At 38.5% G+C, this 19,643-nt stretch overlaps 1 protein-coding gene across 1 annotated transcript in view; it reads left to right on the top strand.

Annotated features, from left to right (window-relative positions):
* Window positions 1-6,179: 6,179 nt before the first annotated feature.
* The window catches only part of rap1gapb (RAP1 GTPase activating protein b), a gene marked incomplete at its 3' end in the record, with an annotated part of 25,905 nt that continues 12,441 nt past the window's right edge, over window positions 6,180-19,643 (top strand). The window contains exons 1-10 of the mRNA XM_079242029.1: window positions 6,180-6,212; window positions 7,855-7,902; window positions 9,853-9,891; window positions 9,997-10,182; window positions 10,979-11,082; window positions 13,785-13,863; window positions 13,955-14,008; window positions 14,104-14,187; window positions 14,275-14,375; window positions 14,810-14,939. Coding sequence (XP_079098155.1) covers window positions 6,195-6,212; window positions 7,855-7,902; window positions 9,853-9,891; window positions 9,997-10,182; window positions 10,979-11,082; window positions 13,785-13,863; window positions 13,955-14,008; window positions 14,104-14,187; window positions 14,275-14,375; window positions 14,810-14,939 — 843 coding nt within the window. The 5' untranslated portion in view covers window positions 6,180-6,194. The remainder of the gene's footprint in view (window positions 6,213-7,854; window positions 7,903-9,852; window positions 9,892-9,996; window positions 10,183-10,978; window positions 11,083-13,784; window positions 13,864-13,954; window positions 14,009-14,103; window positions 14,188-14,274; window positions 14,376-14,809; window positions 14,940-19,643) is intronic.

Raw genomic sequence — 19,643 nt, 5'->3', positions numbered from 1 at the left:
AAGCACCTCAGTGAAGGTATAAAGTTACTCCATTACAAGCTTAAAACTACAAATATATGTGATTGTTGAATACAGATACAGACCTAGATTAAAACTCTGTATCAAAAGCCACACTGTACAGCAAAGCTTAGATAAACGAACAGAATATGAGGTACCAGCTAAGACCTTCTAAACATAGGCTATTATACATAACTGTAAATCCTACCCAGCCTTTTTCTATACCATTTGTCTAGTGTAGTAATGCCAGACTCTTGTATGAGGTACCAACTAAGACTAAGCAAACATGGCATCCTTCTTTTACTTTGCCATCTTTCATCATATCTGGATGGTTTATATTGAATCATGAAAAAAAAAGTTAATCTCAGAAGCTCCCAAGACTACTGAAGCAGTTATGAGTGTAGTCTCTAGGAGAAGTAGAAGTTCAACACTCATAAAGACTATATCGTCAAAAGTTTTGGTTCATCTGCTTTACATGCATATGAACTTAGCTGACATCCCATTCTTGATCTGTTGGTTTTATTATGATGTCAGGTCATACTTTGAAGTATAACAGCTTCAAGTTATCTGGGAATGATGTTCCACAAGGTTTAGGTGTGTATTTGTGGGAACTTTTTACCATTCTTTCATAAACACATTTGTGAGATCAGACACTGATGTTGAAAAAAGGACTGGCTCACAGTCTCCACTCTGATACACCCCAAAGGTGTTCTTTCCTGTTAAGTTTGAGAAACTGTGCGGGTCTGTCAAGTTCTTCCATACCAGACTTGCTCATCCATTTTGTGTATGGACCTTGCTGGTGTGCAGTCATGTTGGAATAGGTTAGAACCCTCTCTAAACTGTTCCCATAAATTTATGAACATGAAATTTGCCAAAATCTGTAAGTATTCTGAAGCATTCAGAGACCCCACGCCAGCTTCTGAAGAACAACCCCACAACATAACCCCCCCCCCCCCCCCCCCTTCAAACGTCCTGCTTGGCACAGTGCAGTCAAAGAATAACAGATCTCCTGGCAAAAACCAAGCCCAGACATTTTCATCAGATTGCCGAAAGGAGAAACGTAATTTGTCACTCCAGATGACTTGTTTCCACTGCTCAAGAGTCCAGTGGTGGTGGGTCTTCACACCACACCATTGCATTCGACACTGCATTGCACTTGGTAATGTATGGATCAGATGCAGCATCTCAGCCAATGAAACCCAACCACGACGCTATCTGGCACTGTTGTTCAGCTAATTTGAAGACTACAAAGAGGTCTGCAGGTCTGTAGTGATTGAAACCTGGTGATCTCTTCTCACTATGGTCCTCAGCATGCGCTGACCCTGCACTGCCCATTCTTTTCCAAATGTTTGTAGGTCAAGTCTGCATGCAGGTGCATAATTTTATACACCTGTTGCCTTGGAAGTAATCAAAACACCTGAATTCAATTATTTGAATGGGTGAGTAAATACTTTTAGCAATATGGTGTTTCACTAAAATTCTTTGCAGCTGAGCTGAATTGTGTGAATATGAAAGAGAAAAAAAATCACATGAAAGAAATAGCAATCTATGTACCTGTGCATTTCTCAACGTCCATTGTAAGACAGATGTTGTTATTGAACTGCAATGGTACATGCTAGCTTTGTGTAGTTCAGTAGTAGGGAAAAAAACTGTATGCTAAACATCTTTTGCTTTTCTAAATTACGATAAACTAAAGTTGTAATTAAATGGATTACACATAATACATCTGTTAATCAAGTTTTAAGTACTTTACTGGGTGTTTTCCTCTTAACTGACTTTTTGCTGGAAGGAGGCCTGCTTCAGCATACACAATATGCCTCAGTCATGTAGGCCTTAATCTCCATTGTATTTAACAAGCTTGTCTTAGCTGTGGATGGAGTGGAAAGGGCCATTAGTGCCACTCTGTCCCATTGGCCACAGTGGCCACAGCAGGGTCAGGCAGTCTGTGTGCAGCCAGAGCAAATGAATAGACCACAATGGAATTTTCTGGCTGTAAAAACAGACTATCCAAGAACCATTGATTGGCTGTCTTTGAAGTTCAGTTTTAATCTTTTCACCAGTGTGTGCCTTTGAGGTTGTGGCTGAACCACAGAGCACAAGTGGATAGAGTGGGAATGAGTAGGTGTGAGGATATTGTATTGGATGCATATCATTGTCAGTTTGTCTCTAAAAATTCAAATGAGGATCTGCTCGTGAAAACTTAATGAAGTATTGGAGTAAATGAAGTTTTCTGTTCAACTGCAGACAAAGGAGAAAGGTCTGTGTTGTGAGGGTTATGGTTTTTAATCACTACGCTATCCAAGCACATAATGTGCATCACTTTGACTTTCTCGGTCAAGTCATTCGGTGAATTAGCTGAATTACTCATGCACGCATATCTTTTTTTCTTACGGAAAAACAGACACCCATTATAATGGCTGGTAATCAACTCAGAGAAAATTATGCGGAGCCCTCAACCCCTCAGGCATACAGACTGTGATAGTGTGTTTGCTGCAGAGGCTCCTCATTGTTTCAAACAGAGGCAGAAGAAATGTGAGGAGCTTAAAAGAGTAAAGGTCAGGATGTCTGATAGTTCATCCAAGTCACCAGTGATTCTTTTCACTGGACTTGTTTGGTACTCATTGCATGTCTTAATAAGTATTGTTCTGTTAGATCTAACCACACACTGCAAGAACCAGCAGCTTAAGCCAACATGCTGCAGTTAACAACACAGTCTCACGATCATTATGCTTAATAGTGGCAATGACAGTGCTAATTATTATCCAGATGCTAATTAATATATCTAAGTTTTCCACAACACTGTTATACTTGATTTGATACAAGCATATAATTAATATTTATATTTCAGCTGTTAGCACTGTAGAACAAGAACAAGAACATCCTGATTTGAAACTTGGCTACATGGTGAGTTTAGGCTATATGGTTATTCTGAATTGACACTATCAGTGAGTGTCAGAGTGCATGGCTATTTGTTTTGACTGAATCAACAGTCTGTTCAAGGGCAGCTTCAAGGGTCTAGTTGTCACTATGCAACACTGGATTGTGTAAGTATGGTTATGAAAGACAAATAAATGAATGTTCTCAGATTCCAGTTTGTCATTCAACTAAATCTAGTCTGGATCTCAGTAAATAGCTCACCGGTAATGAAATATGGCCTTAGGATGAGATGGCGTGCAACGTGTCAGGCCCATTCGAGTGCAGTATTTCCCCAATCAAAGTTACATTTTATTTTTAGATCAAACTTTGGAAGCACTTCTTGTGCAAAACTCCCATCAATTTTCCTTGAGGGAAATCCATGCAAGCTGCTGGCTGTGTTTATCTTCTATTGCAAAATGAAAAATTACTGAACATACTGAATGTCCATCCAGTAGGTCTCTCCTATAAAACTGTTTCCTCTTAAGCTGTTTTCTTTCTCGTTTGCTTTTAAAAAGTAGGTCAGTGATCCGTGATAGATGAAGTCTACACAGAGAAAGATCTCTGGTTTCAATGAGCTACCACCCAAGAGTGTTTTATCGCTTCTTTGCTTTTCTTTTTTGCACTTCCTCATGCACTCTCATGTCATACACATTTTTTACTATGCACAGTTGATGTATAGAGTTACAGAGGTTGTCTCAGTTCTCCATTGTGCTCTGGGATCAGACAATGCAGGGAATTGGGCTTTCTTGCCTTTCTCACACACAGGATCTGCAATGGTGAGAGTGCGAACACTTGCAGCTTGCAGAGTGCTGTTTTCTTTACAAGGACATGACACAGTTTGAAAAGGTCCATCATGTGCACCACTCCTTTATTAACTTCTCTCTCGGCTACTTTATTTGTAAAAAAAAAAAAAAAAAAAATTATGGTTAACACAGTAGCATGAAAAAAAAAATGTTCAGCTTCTGTGAGTTTTGTGTAAAAAAAAAATGAAAGCATGAATTTCACTCATGACTGTGAAAATGTGTGTAAATTTTAATTTTGTTTTTATTATCTTCATTGTAAAAGAGACGTCTGCATCGATCTTCCTTTAGAGAGGAAGTGTTTCAGTGAAAGGGACTTGAGAAATACAAGATGAAAGAAAAAAAGGAACGGAGTATTCTCATAATGTGATTAAAAAAGAGGGAACTTTAGCTTTGGGTGTCCTCATGCAAGTGTGTGTGTGTGATTGCATTAGTGAGAGAAGATGGTTGTACAGAGTACACAGGGAGGGGAGCGACATTGTTCCTCCTTCATCCTACTTCCTACAGAACAGCTGCGTGTGTCACTTGGAGGGTGGTGGCCGACAGGGGGTTATTTGAAAAGAGGAAGGAAAGAAAATGATATTCTCACATTACAACACACGCTCTCGTCACAAATGTAGATGTGTCGTGTCTGATGGACAGCACTCAAGTTTTTTCTTTAAGTTCACAGCCTTAGCAACTGCGAGTGTTGAGTGTCACTGACAATCTCGCTTTTCTCCGTGGTTGATGGTGACATCAACACCTTCACTCTTGTCGGCTCGCCTGCATCTGTACTTGTGGAACTATGACTGATCTCAGGATAGCAAAGAATGCTTTATTGAGTGGACTTCTTAGCAGTCCTCCCATTAAGCCTTTGCTTAACAGACGATGTCTCAGTGATGTGAGTATTTGTTATTTGATGTGAAGTTTTTCTCTCATGTTACTGTTGCTGCAGGTTAGAGACAAAGCCTAGAGTTTGTTTGATAATGTAGAATACTGGATACCAATAATCATAGACTATTGAAATGCTCTACTAGTTTTGTTTTTTAGGCACATGTTGGTGACACAAGATACGTGTAAAAGAAAAACTCTTTATAAAGACTGTTATGAGACAAAAGATGAAACTGCAAAACCATGCAGCACAAGCTCTGGACCAACAGAGTGCCTCCACAAAGCATTGCCTCTTCCCTTTCTCTAGAAAGATTAAACCCTAATGTGGTTACCGTGGAGACTGCCTGGTTCACTGATAATCTGGTCAGTACCGGAAAATGTTTGTTGATGCTTGTTTTGCAAGCAGAGAAGCTGCATCTCCCTGAATATCATATGGAACTGTTTATTTCTCGCAACCATATGCTGGAGCTGCACCTTTGGCTTTACTAGGTCAGGGTTCAGATATGTGGGGATTTGTGCATGTGTGTTATGACACCAGTGCATGTCAGTCAAAAAGACTGTTTGTTACAAGTGAAAACATTTACATGTATGTGTATGCTTTCCAGTGGTTATGTCTGCATATGTGTTTTGGGAGGCCTGCAGCACCCCTTAGTAAATTTAAGCTGTCATGTGGAAACATCAGCTTGGCACTGCAGTCCACTTGTGTTACATGGTGAACTGAGGATGCTCCCTACAACATGCACAGTTGTCAGAGCTGTTGCAGCCCTCCTTCATCACAGGTTGGAGCTGCTAAGATTTTTAATGTGGCCTCTGCAGATAAAAGATGCATGCCTTAGGGTATTTTCTTTGACTCTAACCACCACCGGTGTCTTTGCTAATTGGACAAAATGCAGAGCAAAGCACTTCAGCTCTTTTGCTGTGAATACTTGAGGTGTGCTGAAGTGAAAATTCTGTAGCTGAATCTAAGTCCCACTGTTCTCACTGGTATCAGCACACCAGCAGCCCATATGTTGATTGCAAAGCAGCATTGTTAAAAGGAATCTGATTTCTTAAACAGTCAGTGTTTTCTTTTATATTTCCTTCTTGGTGCAGTCTGTAGTTGCGTGTTACCTAATAGGTTGTAGTGTGAAGTGTGGCTCAGTCACACATTAATGTGACTGTGTGCCTCAGACAGAAAACTGGAGTGTCTTCCAGCTAATTTGGCTTTTGCACATAGTCAGATGAGCTGTTGGCTTTAGCAACAGAGAGAAGCACCATGGAGCTTTGAGGCTTCCCCCCCAAGAGTTAGTTGTTTACAGTGTGTTTGTCTTGAAGTATGGAGGCACAATTTGAAGAGCAATCCTGGTGTTGGATGGAGCCTCAGTGAGAAAAGTGTCAAGCAGGGTGGGAAATGCTTTGGAGGACGGCATCAGGATGAAATTTACTTAGTGGGTATGAGAAATTTTGAAAAGAAGCCTTGTGTTCTGACTGTGCACAGCCAGCTTTGTCACTGACATGAAGTAAGACTGAGACAACAGGGAAACATATTAATGCTGCTCTTTGAACTATCAAACCCATGTCCCTTTTTGGAACTGTGTCAACTCTCCCCCACAGACCTCGGACCTGTTTGCCATGATCGAGAGGATGCAGGTACTGTAAGTTAGCTCCCGGCTCAGCCATTTGTGTTCACTGCTTCAAACTTGTCAGCTTCTTCTCTCCCAGGCTTAAATCAATCAGAATTTGTCCAAGTTGGGACATCAAATTTCCATTTACCTTTATTTTGAGACTCTACTCTTTTTTTTTTTTTTTTTCTCTTATGCCTTCCCAGCTATTTTTGTCCTCAGCCTTCAAACCAGCTGGAACAACACTTCTCTCTCTGTGTGTGTGTGTGTGTGTGTGTGTGTGTGTGTGTGTGTGTGTGTGTGTGTGTGTCTGTGTGTCTGTGTGTCCATCCATTCTTTTGGTATTTGCAGCTTCAGGCTGTTTCCAGAAACCATATGTTTCTGTATGTGCTGAACAGTGCCTTTGTGTTTTCCCTTTACAGCTGGATAGTTTTGTCCGCATCATCAGATGTGTGAACTGTTGTGTTTTTTTCATTATGCTGAGGTGGATTCTTAGACATCTAGTTTGTTTTGTTGCATCCTTGCTGTCCCAAAGACATAAACAGGCAGCATAGTTGATCTAGTTAAAGCCCATGGAAGAGGGAACACTGCAGTTTAAACATGGACTTTGATCTGAGAGTATGTTTACTTTATACCATCTTATATGAGTCTGAAATGATAAATAATATTGCTCTAAATCTACTGTAGGTGCTTAATCTTCTTTCGTGTACAAAAACTAAAACTAACATAAATGTACTGTATTAGATTAATTCATTAAACTGAATTAAGGATTATTGTTAACAAAGGTTCATACAGAATGTAGACAGGAAATCATCTTGTCTGAGTTGCAGTGTTGCTGTCATAAGGTAGGACATATTTGTAGAGACAAATACCACTTGTGCATTCATTTAAAGCCTGAAAGTTAAAACATCTAAAAGTTATTCTAACTCAGTCATTTTGTTTTTGACTGGTTGCTAAGCACCTGGATTTTACAGGAGTACACGTTCCACACAACAGTCACAAAGCAATTCTGCAGTAATGTGCTCCTCTCAGAGACAGTATGAGAGAATAAGAGAAGCCATTTTCACTGGATAAATTTAATAAAAGCAGTATCTGATTTCCATTTGAGTTATCTGACTTAGTCCTAAAAATGGCATAAAATATGGCATGTTTCAAACTTTGCTGGAGGGTGTTCCACAAACCGACCACTGATCAGAAAATGCTTTGTTACTCATCTTTCTCTTTTTATTTGAAACTGTCAGCGCCGACAAGTCAGCAGAACGAGAGAAGATTTAATCACTGAAAAGTTCTATTTTGCACTTTTTGGCCCTCGAGTGTAATTATTTATAAAAATATCTGTGTAAAAGCTTGTTGGAAACATCGTTCCTGTTCTTATGAACCTCTGCTTATCTTTTTTTTTTTTTCCAACCATAGTTTCTAAGTTATCACTCAATTTAACTTCCCCTTTCTGTGGCCTATCTGGTGATCGAGCTCACTGAGTAAACATGAACAGTTGTTACGAAGAATAGCCACAAAGTGTGCTGCTGCAGAATACGTTTCATAGACCTTGACAATCCGTGGTGATGTTAGTGTGGGTCTCTTTGTGTGTCTTTGTACACCTGAGAACAGGTTGTGTAGATATTACACCTTTTCCAGCACTACCTCTTCTTTTTTTTTCTTTCTCCCCACAGGGTTGCAGAATGGATGAGCAGAGATGCCCTCTCCCTCCTCCCCTCAAAGTTAGTTGCAAATCCTCACATCTTCTTGTACAGCACGGTCTGGTAAAGCATCTGGAATAGCAGAGTTATAAACCTTTCCTTATCAGCTGTCAGACAGGCTTTAGGATGCTCCCCGACTGAGTTTATGTGCTCGGCAGGGACTGGGACTGCAACATCCTCTGCTGTCTTATTACCTAGGCAGACAGTCACTGCTGAGGACTGGGAGCTAACTGGGCTCAACATGAGGTCTGAGGGTCAACTTAATGAGGGTACACATGATTCAAAATGTTGCTGTCTAAGAAACAAAACAAATGTGCAAGATATTAGTAACTCACCACATTTGCTATTGTTAATTGTTTAACATCTTAATTTAAAACCACTGGCACTCGCACGCATCTGGAACAACCCCCACTGTCATGGGCTGGCATTCCAAAAATCATCTAAAGCCATTTTAGATGTTTGCTTCCAATCAGCCAACCACAGTTGGACACTGATGATGCTCAGCGAGGCCTGGATGCTGCTTTTCGGCTCAGGTGTTGGACAGATTTGAGGACAGTGCTGTGTATACAGCAGCCAGGTTTTGTAAACTTGGATTTGGGTCTGTTTGAAGTGGGATAGCATTATGTGGAAACTGGAAAGACTATTTTCTAAAATGCTGCCAGAAATGCGGATGCAATCTAACCTGCTGCCAGTCACTTACCAAGTACTACTTGGACAGAAACACTAAGATAACAAAACATGGAATGTTGTTGGGTTATTTTTTCATAGATAGCTTGAATAGAACATTTTATTATTATTAATGTTGCAATGATTAGAGCTCAAACACCACTTTCTTATTGAACTATCTCGACACAGACAGCTGGTCTTCCGTAATAAAGTATGCTGAGAAACAAAGACCCCTGGGCAATCGTTTATTCAATCCAATGAATGTGTAACATTGTTAGAAAATATTACTTTGTATTGGAGCTGTTAGGTTTCCCTTAATTAGTACTAGTGAATTTTGAAAAAGAGACTTAAACATACAGTATAAAGGCAGAAACATTTTTATGTAGCTGTCTTATTTGGCCCAGTTTCCTGAAGATAATAAAGCAAGAAATAATTACAAAAGCCTTCTTAAAACATCATGTTCTGTATAATTTTTCTTATGTAATGTGTTGTTAAATAAATCTGCAATTAATAGCTTCTGGTTCAGCACTTTTAGCCCCCCTGCTGGGTCCTTTGAAAATATATCATGCTTAAACTTTGATCATCCCTGTGTTAATTACTGCCAGCGTTGCAGTTTGATCAGAAAGGTTGTGTTTTGTGCAAGAAAAAGTGATATCAACTTTTACCCAGTAAAATGTAAAGGTGTTCGATAAGCTTTAAATGGCTCATTACTGCTCCGTTGGTTTCAAGTACATCCTTGTGAGGAAAGAATGGCAGCATGAAAGAGAGGAAGTGCATGTCTGCCAATAAACAAAAATAAATGAGTTAATGCATCTCAGAGTGTATGAATTGCCATAAACCTAATGTCTCAGTGAATATGGTCATTACAGAGTGACTTCAAATATAAAATGTTTGTTTTAGGCCCACTGATGTTACTTAAATAGCATGCATTTGTTGGCAGGAACTGAAGGGATGCTCCTCATGCATAGCTCGTTGCATATCACTTTATTCCCCAAGTGAAATTTTCTTGACCTTTTTGCACACCAATACCAAGAGGTTTTAGCACCCAGTCACTACAGGTTATAAAATGCCAGATGTAAACTTTAAATGGGTTCCCAAAGTTACGTAATCACAACTGGGTTGATAAATGTGTTCAGCATTTTTCATATTCTCACTTCCTACCAAAAAGCTTTTCTTCAGAGAGCATTTAGAAAAAAGGGTGAATTGAAAGTTAGGTAGAGAAAGTTTGTTTGTTTTGTATTGTTGCTGTCTTTCAGAAAATTCTGTTTGTCAGTGTAATTTACATTCCTTTTATTTTACCTGCAGACAGAGGAGGACTACATCCCTTATCCTAGTGTCCATGAGGTACATGTCTAGATTCTCTGTAATTATGGCAATGCAGTGCTTTATACCCAACCAGAACTTTTATTAATAATTATTCTTAACCTTATTGGTGTCCTTCTCTGTAAGGTTCTGGGCCGCCGCAGTCCTTTTCCACTCATTTTGCTACCCCAGTTTGGAGGATACTGGATTGAAGGCACCAATCATGAACCTAAAAATCCTCCAGAGGCTGATCAACTTCCCTGTCCTACCTCCTACATTAAACTGGAGACAAACAGCACTGCCAAGATCTACAGAAAACATTTCATGGGCAAGGTGAGGATAGTGAAAAGCATTTGATTTCATGATGGTTTTTTTTTAAAAATTTAATTATTAAAATAGTATTAGCCTTTTTTCATTATTTTCTTTATACTTTCATTCAATTCTAATGTACCATTTAGGTTAGGAGAGACGACTGGGGGAGGGCAATTTCTTATCCAGCTGCCTTAGATTGCAATTGCCACTAAAAGAAGAAGCAAACAAGTGAAACTTCTCATAAAAATATTGGTTTCAGTTTCCAGGAATTTAGCTTACTTGCATTTAATTTAAGATCATGTGAAAACAAATGACAAAAATCTCAGAGTGTGTGTGTGTGTGTGTGTGTGTGGACTCATCGCTTGTCATTAATGACCTTTTCTACATACAGGATCATTTTATAGCTGCATAGGGAGGACTTGCAAAGAATTAAAAACAATTTAAAATAACTATTGCAAACGATGCTTTAATGTTTGTAGTAGTCTCTCTTAAAGTGGTGGAGTGAAAAAGTCCATGCAAATGTGTGTGAACCACAAGAAAAACTGAATAATTAGTGTTTTACCATTTTATATAACAGTGTGATAAATTACTTTCAACACACTTTATGTGTTATATCCCAAAGCATAAATGATTGGTATATTGTATCTTTACACTTTTTCCAGAACACAGTTCCTCTTTTTTTACTGATTAGAGGAGTTTTTCTCTTTGTGCCTCTTCTATGCCAATTCATCATCACAGTTTTATTATTGTGTCACCCTCAGTAGCTGCAGGAATAGTTGTCCTTCTGTTAACCTTTCTTCCATTTATTTGCCCCCAGGAACACTTTAATTACTATACCATGGATGCTGCCCTGGGTCACTTGGTCTTTTCAGTGAAGTATGATGTCATTGGGGATCAGGAGCATCTGCGCTTGATGCTACGGTAGAATTTTTTATTCTCTGACTCGATTTTTCACCTCCCCCTTTGTCTGTTTCCTGTTGATCACAGCTCCTACTGTTTGAATACTCCTGGCAACAAACCTGCAATGAAAGCAAATCAAATCAAACTTTATTTATACAGCGCTTGTCCTGCCAAAGGCAACACAATGCGCTTTACATGATGTGAACGATTCATGCATATTAAAGTAAAAACAAGCCTTCCCACACCAAAATGAGCAACATAGTAATTTAAAACCACACTCATTAATGTCTTTCTCAAACGCACTTACACAGACATGCACACATGCACAAACTACACGACTATTCAACATGCATTGTTTTCTCACATGACTTAACTGCACATAGTCCTTTAGAAAGGTCACCCCATTACCACTACAGGACAAGCAAGAAGTATTTTGTTTTGCACTTAATTTGCTTCCCAGTCACAGTGTCACAGTTTTAAAATACTTAAATTATCTCTTCATGTGAGTCACAGGGATCAGCTAAAACTGGTACTGATAACATGCTTCTCATTAACGTGACAAAGATCAAATATATTTAGTATATAATAGTAGATGACAGTTGTTGTAACTATGACAAATAACTTCTGGCTTTCATTCATTTTATTTCTTTTTTAACAAATCATTTTATTCATTTGCTTTTGTTCACTCATATTTGTGCATTAGTAATTCTTTCCCTCCAGTTTTTCCACATCGTTTTCCTGTATTTTTTTTTAAACAATGGTAAAAAAAAAATGCAGCTGCTAAGAGTTTTATTAAGCAAACAATTTACCTTAAGCATTTACATTAATGCAATCATTAATACCATAACTTCTGTGGTCTCAGAGACAAAAAAAAGCTCATGGGAACGCAGCTGAGATTCACCTTGGCCATTCAAGAGTTGCATAATACTTTGGGCCTGTATTTGTATGGTGCAGTAAAAAAATATCCAAGCTTTTCTATAAACAGTAACTTTCTACAGGAGAGCTAAGAAGTACTCAACAATCATCACTCTATTCATCCTTGCTGTACGAGTGCAATGCCTGCCGCCCACCACGGCCTAAAACCATGCTCACTCACTAAAATTCCCCACTCCCTCACATTCTGCTAAATACAGACATGGAGGAGAAAGGCATAACTCAGTACACTGCATAACACTGTGAATTAATTTTAATACAGCAGACAATCCTCTTCAGATTTTAATAGCTGCATACTTTCTTTGTTAATAGATCTTCAAAGTAGATGAGTGTGCCATGAGGTAGTGGCCACTCAGCCCACGTTTTTACAGAGAGGTGTTTTGTAGTGAGCAGGCATCAACCACTGTCACCTCAGATAGAGTACTCACAGGCGTGGACACAGCTAAATCATGTTTCTGACCTCCAGGATATGCAAAAAGTACATTTTATTTTGCTGGAATTCCATCTAAAGTTTGCTTGGTGGTTCCAGTCAGTGGCTGTGGTGACAGATTGCTTCTTGGAGCAGTTCTCAGTCATTTCTATGCTATAGAAGTTCAGCTTTATGCTTGGCATTGCAATAAGTGTGAGTTATGTCAGATCGTATGTGCTCATATTTCAAATCATTCCTACGAATTTTACTTTTAATCCTGAAGTTAGAAGGGGAATAAATTATAAATGTTGTTATCCTGTGGAAACGTTCAATGCATGACAGACTGAACAACTTACTTAATTACACTAACTAAGCTATGATTGGAAAATCGCTCTTCCAGGGAAGGTTTTGCGGTGTCCAAAGCTATATGTCTTCTGTTAATTAGTTATTGAGTTGCTGGAAGGTGGATTTTAATACATTCATAAAGCAGCAGCCTCTTTATGCAAAGTCAATGGGCTTTTCTCATCTAAGTTAACTGTTAGTGCAAAAGAAATTAAGAATATTTTGAAAAAACCTGAAGTAATACTTGAGGCACCACAGTTGTATTATATCACATGATATACTACATAAGGATAAAAAAAAACAAAGAGCCGTGCATTAAACAGTTATAATGCACGATCAGCAGTCTAGAACACCATGATGCATTATAAATGTCTAATGCACAGATCTGAGTTGTTTAATCCTCTTATGCCATGGTCCCACACAGTAAACATTTAATTAACAAATTATTATTTCTGTTTTTAAACACTTGCTAATTATGCTCAAGTATAGAAACTATTTCATGTTGGCCTCAATGTACTTTTTATGCTGCCAAGCTACACCATGTTTCTTTCATTCACTTATCAAAAGCCAGCTGATCTGAATCAGTTGCGTTGCCATGGTGATGCCCTGTAATATGACATTGATTTAACTCACCAAACTACGGCTGCGTATTCAAAAATAATGCTTGCCAGTTGTCATTAGAAGTTTTACTGTCCATGGTATGTATAAATGTAATGATTTTCTCAGCAGAGATACTTTGTTGCATTCACTGAGCCTAGAATCTCCACAGTCGTTCATGGTACTCCTTGGAGTAAGCAGCAAGCTCATAAAAATAGAAAGAATGTCCATTTGACCCTCTCCCAGGCATTCTTAGCGCCAAGACATCAGGTGCAAAACAGTTAAGTTTCCCAGCTGCACACATCAATCGAAAATGTCCAATTTGAATTGATAGTTCACATGGATGAAAGCCAAGAAAATAGAAGCCTAAAACCTGAAGGATTGGTTCGGATTACAAATAAAGCAGTGAGCATTTTGATTTTTCACACTATTTGCCTTTCAGCACAAAGTTTAAAACCTATCAGGATGTGATTCCCATCTCCTGCCTCACTGAGTTTCCCAACGTGGTTCAGATGGCAAAGGTAGGTAATCACTAACACAGAATATCTTATCAAATGCCATTTTACTATATTTGAAGAAAACATAATCCCAATATGCTTCTTTAATTTGCAGCTTGTTTGTGAAGAAGTAAACGTAGATAGGTTTTACCCTGTCCTCTATCCAAAGGTTGGTATTCGTCCTTTATTTGCTTCCTTGCCATCCATCAACACTCCAGCACCATCAACCTCACTAAAAGTTACCTTTTTTTTTTTCATCCTCAGGCATCAAGGCTCATTGTCACTTTTGATGAGCATGTAATCAGCAACAACTTCAAGTTTGGAGTCATTTATCAAAAGTTTGGCCAGGTGAATGTGCTCAGAGATGCAGCAGCTAATCTTAGCTTTTGAAGTTATGTATCAGTCCTGAAAACACTTTTTGCCTCCTGTTTACAGACATCAGAGGAGGAGCTGTTTGGGAATATGGAAGAAAGCCCTGCCTTTGTTGAGTTCTTGGAGTTTCTTGGAAAGAAGATTGAGCTTCATGACTTTAAAGGGTTTGGATGCTTTTAAGTTCAATTTCAAGTCAATATTAGTTTAAGAACTTTTGCTAGTTTTTCTCTGAAGTGCCCTAGCAAACACACACCTGAAGCAGGCATTTAGTTAGCTATTGATCAGAGTGGGATTTATGTGAATCTCAGAACAAAACCAACTTGGAGTGACCTGATATTTGCAGTGTTGCTGACATTGTGATTGAGTAGGCAGATGAATCGCCCTTGGCGTTCTCTCAATGATGAATGATTGTGGTGGAAAGAGAGCTCTGCGTGCATGCACCTGTGTCCCACTAACAGCATTTGTTCATCTCTCTTCTGTCCTTTGTTTTGGCTGTGCACCTCTCTTTGTCTATTCCCCTGAATCGCTCTTGTCCTGTCCCTTGTCTGTCACTTATTTCTGCTTTCAGCTCTTGAAAATGTTTCTTTTGCCTCTCCAGATTTCGGGGTGGGCTCGATGTCACTCATGGGCAGACGGGGACGGAATCCATCTACACAAGTTTCCATAATAAGGAGATTATGTTTCATGTGTCCACCAAGCTGCCTTATACAGAAGGAGATTCACAGCAGGTATAATAGCATTTCATCAGTTACAATGCTAACTTGTAGCTTGTGTTTAGAGCACATAAAGTAAGTGTGAGATTTGTGGAAGCTTTTCTGACACCTCCAGTTGTAACAAAATATTCAAAGCCAACAAAACATATTGTAGGTGTATTTAATTAATAATGGGAAACAGTGGTTCTTGGGCCACGTTGACTCAGCTTTTGCTGCATTTTTTTGATGACATGTATCTCAAACACACATGATAGGCCTGCATCTGAGGCAATTAGGAGTGCATCATGTTGCCTGAGGACACTTGGACAAGCAAACTGGGAAAGTGGGGGATCAAACCACTGACCTCCCAATTGGTGGACAAATACCCTCCTGAGCTTTGACAAAATAATTGGGATGTTTTAAGTTTCCAGGTCAGATATGAGGAAAAGAGGAATAATAGTAACTGGGAAATAACTGTGCTCCATTTTATGCTGGAACCTTTGGTCTGGGCTGTTTAACTCCTGTCTAAATGTCTCCCCATGAGTAGATAGAATAATTATATGACAGATTAACTAACAGCAGGACTTTAATCATAGATTATTTATCTAGTTTATCAAAGTCAACATATACTAAAAGTCAAAAGTTTGGATACACTTCCCTATTAAAGTTAATGGGGAACTGAGTCCAAACTCTTCGAAACATCTCGTAAATCACCCCTTCATTTTTATCTCACTTCCTCCCAGGAGGCTATTAAGAGTCTTCAAAAAGAGATGGGCTTAACAGTTTATAGGTCAGTGCAACAGGAGGGCCAAGTTATAAACATAAACAAATAATATTTTTCTGACCTTCCTCAAAATCTCTGAGACTGTAGACCAAAACACAAAACAACTACAACCTAAAGGTTTTAAACCCTAAACCGTACCAGTTGCAAACATGATCAAACCAGAGATATAATACATTGTGATATCAGCCTTTCTCATATCTGTGTGATGAACAATATGTTGTATTGATGAGAACTAGACTGTTTGTAAAATCAGCCCAGCACATCCGAATTTATCTTTAAAGAAACTGACAGTCTTTTTTTTATATAATGATAAACTTTTACTGAAATGAATTTGAAAATTTGTCATTTCACAAAAACATTTACAATATGAAAGCTTTATAGATATTTGTTTGCAGAAATTTTTAAAGGGCGTTTGTGGTTTGTTCTCATTTCCTTTCCAATAGTTGTTCTTGAGAAACTTAATTTCTTAAGTTTTAGTGTTTCTTCAAGCATTTCAGTTTTCTCCTCTGGCATCCTTTGAGTCTATGTTGGTTTGTAGCTGAAGACTTTCTTCTCTTTGATGAAGCATTGCAGTGAGCTACATTGGTTATTAGCTGCACTTTGGTGTTTGAATTTTGTTACCACAGTAACTCTGCACACAGTGTCCATACTTTCAAGGCAAGGAGGCATACAGAGGGTATAAACAACACCCACATGGGATGATTCATCAGGGATGAGAAAAAGGATGCAGAGTGCAACACATAATAGCATAGCATTATTTCAGAAGAAGAGAGTGGCGTATTTATCTAACAAGACTGAATGGGCCAACGTTTTAAAGGTGATAGAGCAATAACAGATGTCAAGCGTCTCAAGCCAACAGTGTGTCTGCAGAGTTTGTATCTAACTGTGAATAGTGAAGGTGTAGTCTGGCAGAACAACTGCATGAAAAAAAAACAGGCTGAGTGTTATTTAGCTGTCAGAGTTCAGACTGCATCGTATGTGAGGGACCATTAAGGCTGAGAGTTATGCTGTAATAAGCTTGAGGATGGAACAATGGTAACTTGGCTGCCTTGGATTCACACCTTTATCTACTTTTAGACCTTCAATATTTCCATAGATAATTACTTTTAACATTATTCATTGCAGAATTTCATGTGATTATTAATAATATATTAAAAAAAAAAATTTTAAAAATCAAACACCAGTCATTGACGACCTCTAGCCACCAGGTTTTCATTGTTTCCCTGATCCAACACACCTGAATTAAATCAAATTGATCAAACAGCTTCTTGTCAACTCCTTTACAATGACCCATTATTTTCGGTGAGATATATTAGACCTGGGAAAGAATAAAAGCATGCTGGGTAGCAGGACCCTCCAGGACCGGAGTTGACATCTTTGATATAAAAGATTCTTTTGAGCCTTCAGCGTCAGTATCAAACTGTAAAGACTTCACAGTTTTCTCTTGTCATTTGATGGTAAGAGCTTGTCATGTAATAGTGACCAATTGCTATTCTAATTAAAAGCTCTTTTACATGCATACATTTATGCACATCCGTGATCAATTTTGGGGTTGGTTGGGACTAAATGAAAGAGTTGCTGTATTTTTATACAATACTTTACATTTCTGAGGCCATAATAATTCAGCAAGTTGTGAAAACTTGCCAGGTCCAGAGCCTGATGGTCACTTGTTCTAATGCTAACAAGTAAACTGGTTGTAATTGAGGGAGACTACAAAGTAAGTGAATTGTGACTGGGAAAGCTAATGCCATTATTATCTCTTACTCCCAGAGTAAATATTGACTCTGTTGTGCTGTGCATGCTGGGAAGAGGGGAGTGTGGATTTCCCTTGTTAAGGCGCTGCCCCCGTGTCCTGACCCTTAATAAGCAGCAGAAAATGAATAGATGACTGGCTGTGCATGCAACTGGTCAACTCATTAGACATTGTTAATAAGCATCAAACAAACAGCAGCTAATTTCACCATAAGTGTATATTGTAGTAGTTTGAAATAAAGGTGGTACTTGAGAATGTTAAATATTTTATTGAATGATGAAGGGCAGTCTTTGCACAGTGCTGCAAAGTGTCAGTTTTTTAGGCTTTTCCTGAAAGGTCCATTTTGCTTGGACTATCTGCACAGAGAAAATGTTCAAATTATCCCGTCTCTTTATCACCAAATTATATCTGTTTGCAAAATCTGATTCATCTTTCCTCCACTTACATGCAGCAGAATGATTTGGGTCACAGTCTCCATGATAAGAATCCCATTTCGGTTGCATGAACTACGTACACTTTGACATCTTAGATTATTTTACTTGCTGAAAAAAAAATCTGGGACAGTGCCGAGTCTCAAACACAAAATTTGCCCCAACTACTGCAAAATGAAATTTGCATACATTGTGTGGAGAAAGAAGTGAAGTTATCTTTTCAGATATGGGAGCCTTGGAGCTCTCTAAATTAGATTCCTTGCGAAAGGCGATGAGGTGACGACATACATTCATTTTTCAACATCAGAGGAAGGTGTCCATAATGCTCAGCATCACCATCCTTTTTGAAAATGGACGTTAATAAATGCGATCATAGGCACTGTCGTGTAAAACAAGATACAGTCTTTCAAGTTATGAGTTTTAATGCAGGGCATAAGGATGTTAAAATAATTTTGTTGTTTTAAAATTCTGTCAGTTCAATCTCCAATTAACAAAACTATGACATGCTACATCAGACTAAAATTTATTCAACAAAAATATAACCGTACGTTGAAGCAGTCTATGAACATCTAAATACACCACATGATTCATGTAGACTACATTTTAGCAGCAATAAATTTCTGTATCATGTTATCAGTTTCTCACATCATTGTAATTTTACATAATTTATTAACATCAGTTCTATTTCTTTGTTCAGTTTGTTCTCTCTCTTGGTTTCCTGCCATTTTATTTTAAATTAAAGTTGACATTTACTTGTTTCGTTTTTCCTCTCCAGACATTCTGTTGTAGATTCACTGCATTCTAGCCAACTTTAGCTGCCAGACAGACAGCTCCACGTTTGACACAGGAAACTGTCATACAGTACTCGTCAAAAGTTTGAATACACTGTCCCATTAAATCTAATAGCTAAGTGACTGCAAGGTTTCCAGATGCTGTGGCTGCAAAACAAGCACAAACCACCAGACTTTCATCCCTATGCTTGGCGGCTGTTATGTATTTGTGCTGCTGTTCTGTCTAATTTCTACCAAACATATCCACTTTGGTCTCATTTTCTAGAAAACACGTTTTTTTCAGATTTAACTTTACAATCTTGCTGATCAATAGAAAAGGATAGGAAGTTATATTTGTCAAGTCTTTTTCTAATTGTAGATTGTAATGAACTTTAACTGACATGCAACCAACAGATTGACACTACATTGTACATGCTGGAGCATAACTGGAAAGATTTAGAAATATAATAAAGGGGTTTCACATGTGAAGTTTTTTTAACCTTAAAATGATGAACTTTAAATTGTTTTGGATTTGACTTCATAGCCATTCCCAGATTGATGGTCACCAAATATTGCCTTATTAAAGTGGAACTATTATGGGCATTTCAGGCTAATTTATTTTTATTTCTAAGCCCAGGAGGGCTGGGATTGATTGAGTTATTGTCACAAATCGCTTTATTTACTTCAGACCGACCCTCTCCGTAGGCTGTCAGATCAGCCTGTGGGCAAAACGAGTGGATTGAGACTCCTCCCCGCCCGCCCCGCCTCCCGCCACTGCACTACATCGGGAGCGCGCACCGCACCTGCTTTTGCCGTCATTGTAACATATCATAAACAGAAGGATATGAACTCAATTAAAAAAAAAAAAAAAATACAATGTCAACACATAGAATACAGCCCTATATGTTGGAACCTGAATCAGACCCTGAAAACGAAGTGGAAAACAGCAACCCACAGCAACGAATGCAGCAGGATGTCTCTCTTTGGTAAACTCACCAGCCA

This window comes from Telmatherina bonti (genome assembly GCF_933228915.1).
Source record: "Telmatherina bonti genome assembly, chromosome: 6".
Taxonomy (NCBI): domain Eukaryota; kingdom Metazoa; phylum Chordata; class Actinopteri; order Atheriniformes; family Telmatherinidae; genus Telmatherina; species Telmatherina bonti.
The sequence above is the reverse complement of the archived record's forward strand: the minus strand, read 5'-3'. Positions and strand labels throughout refer to the sequence as shown.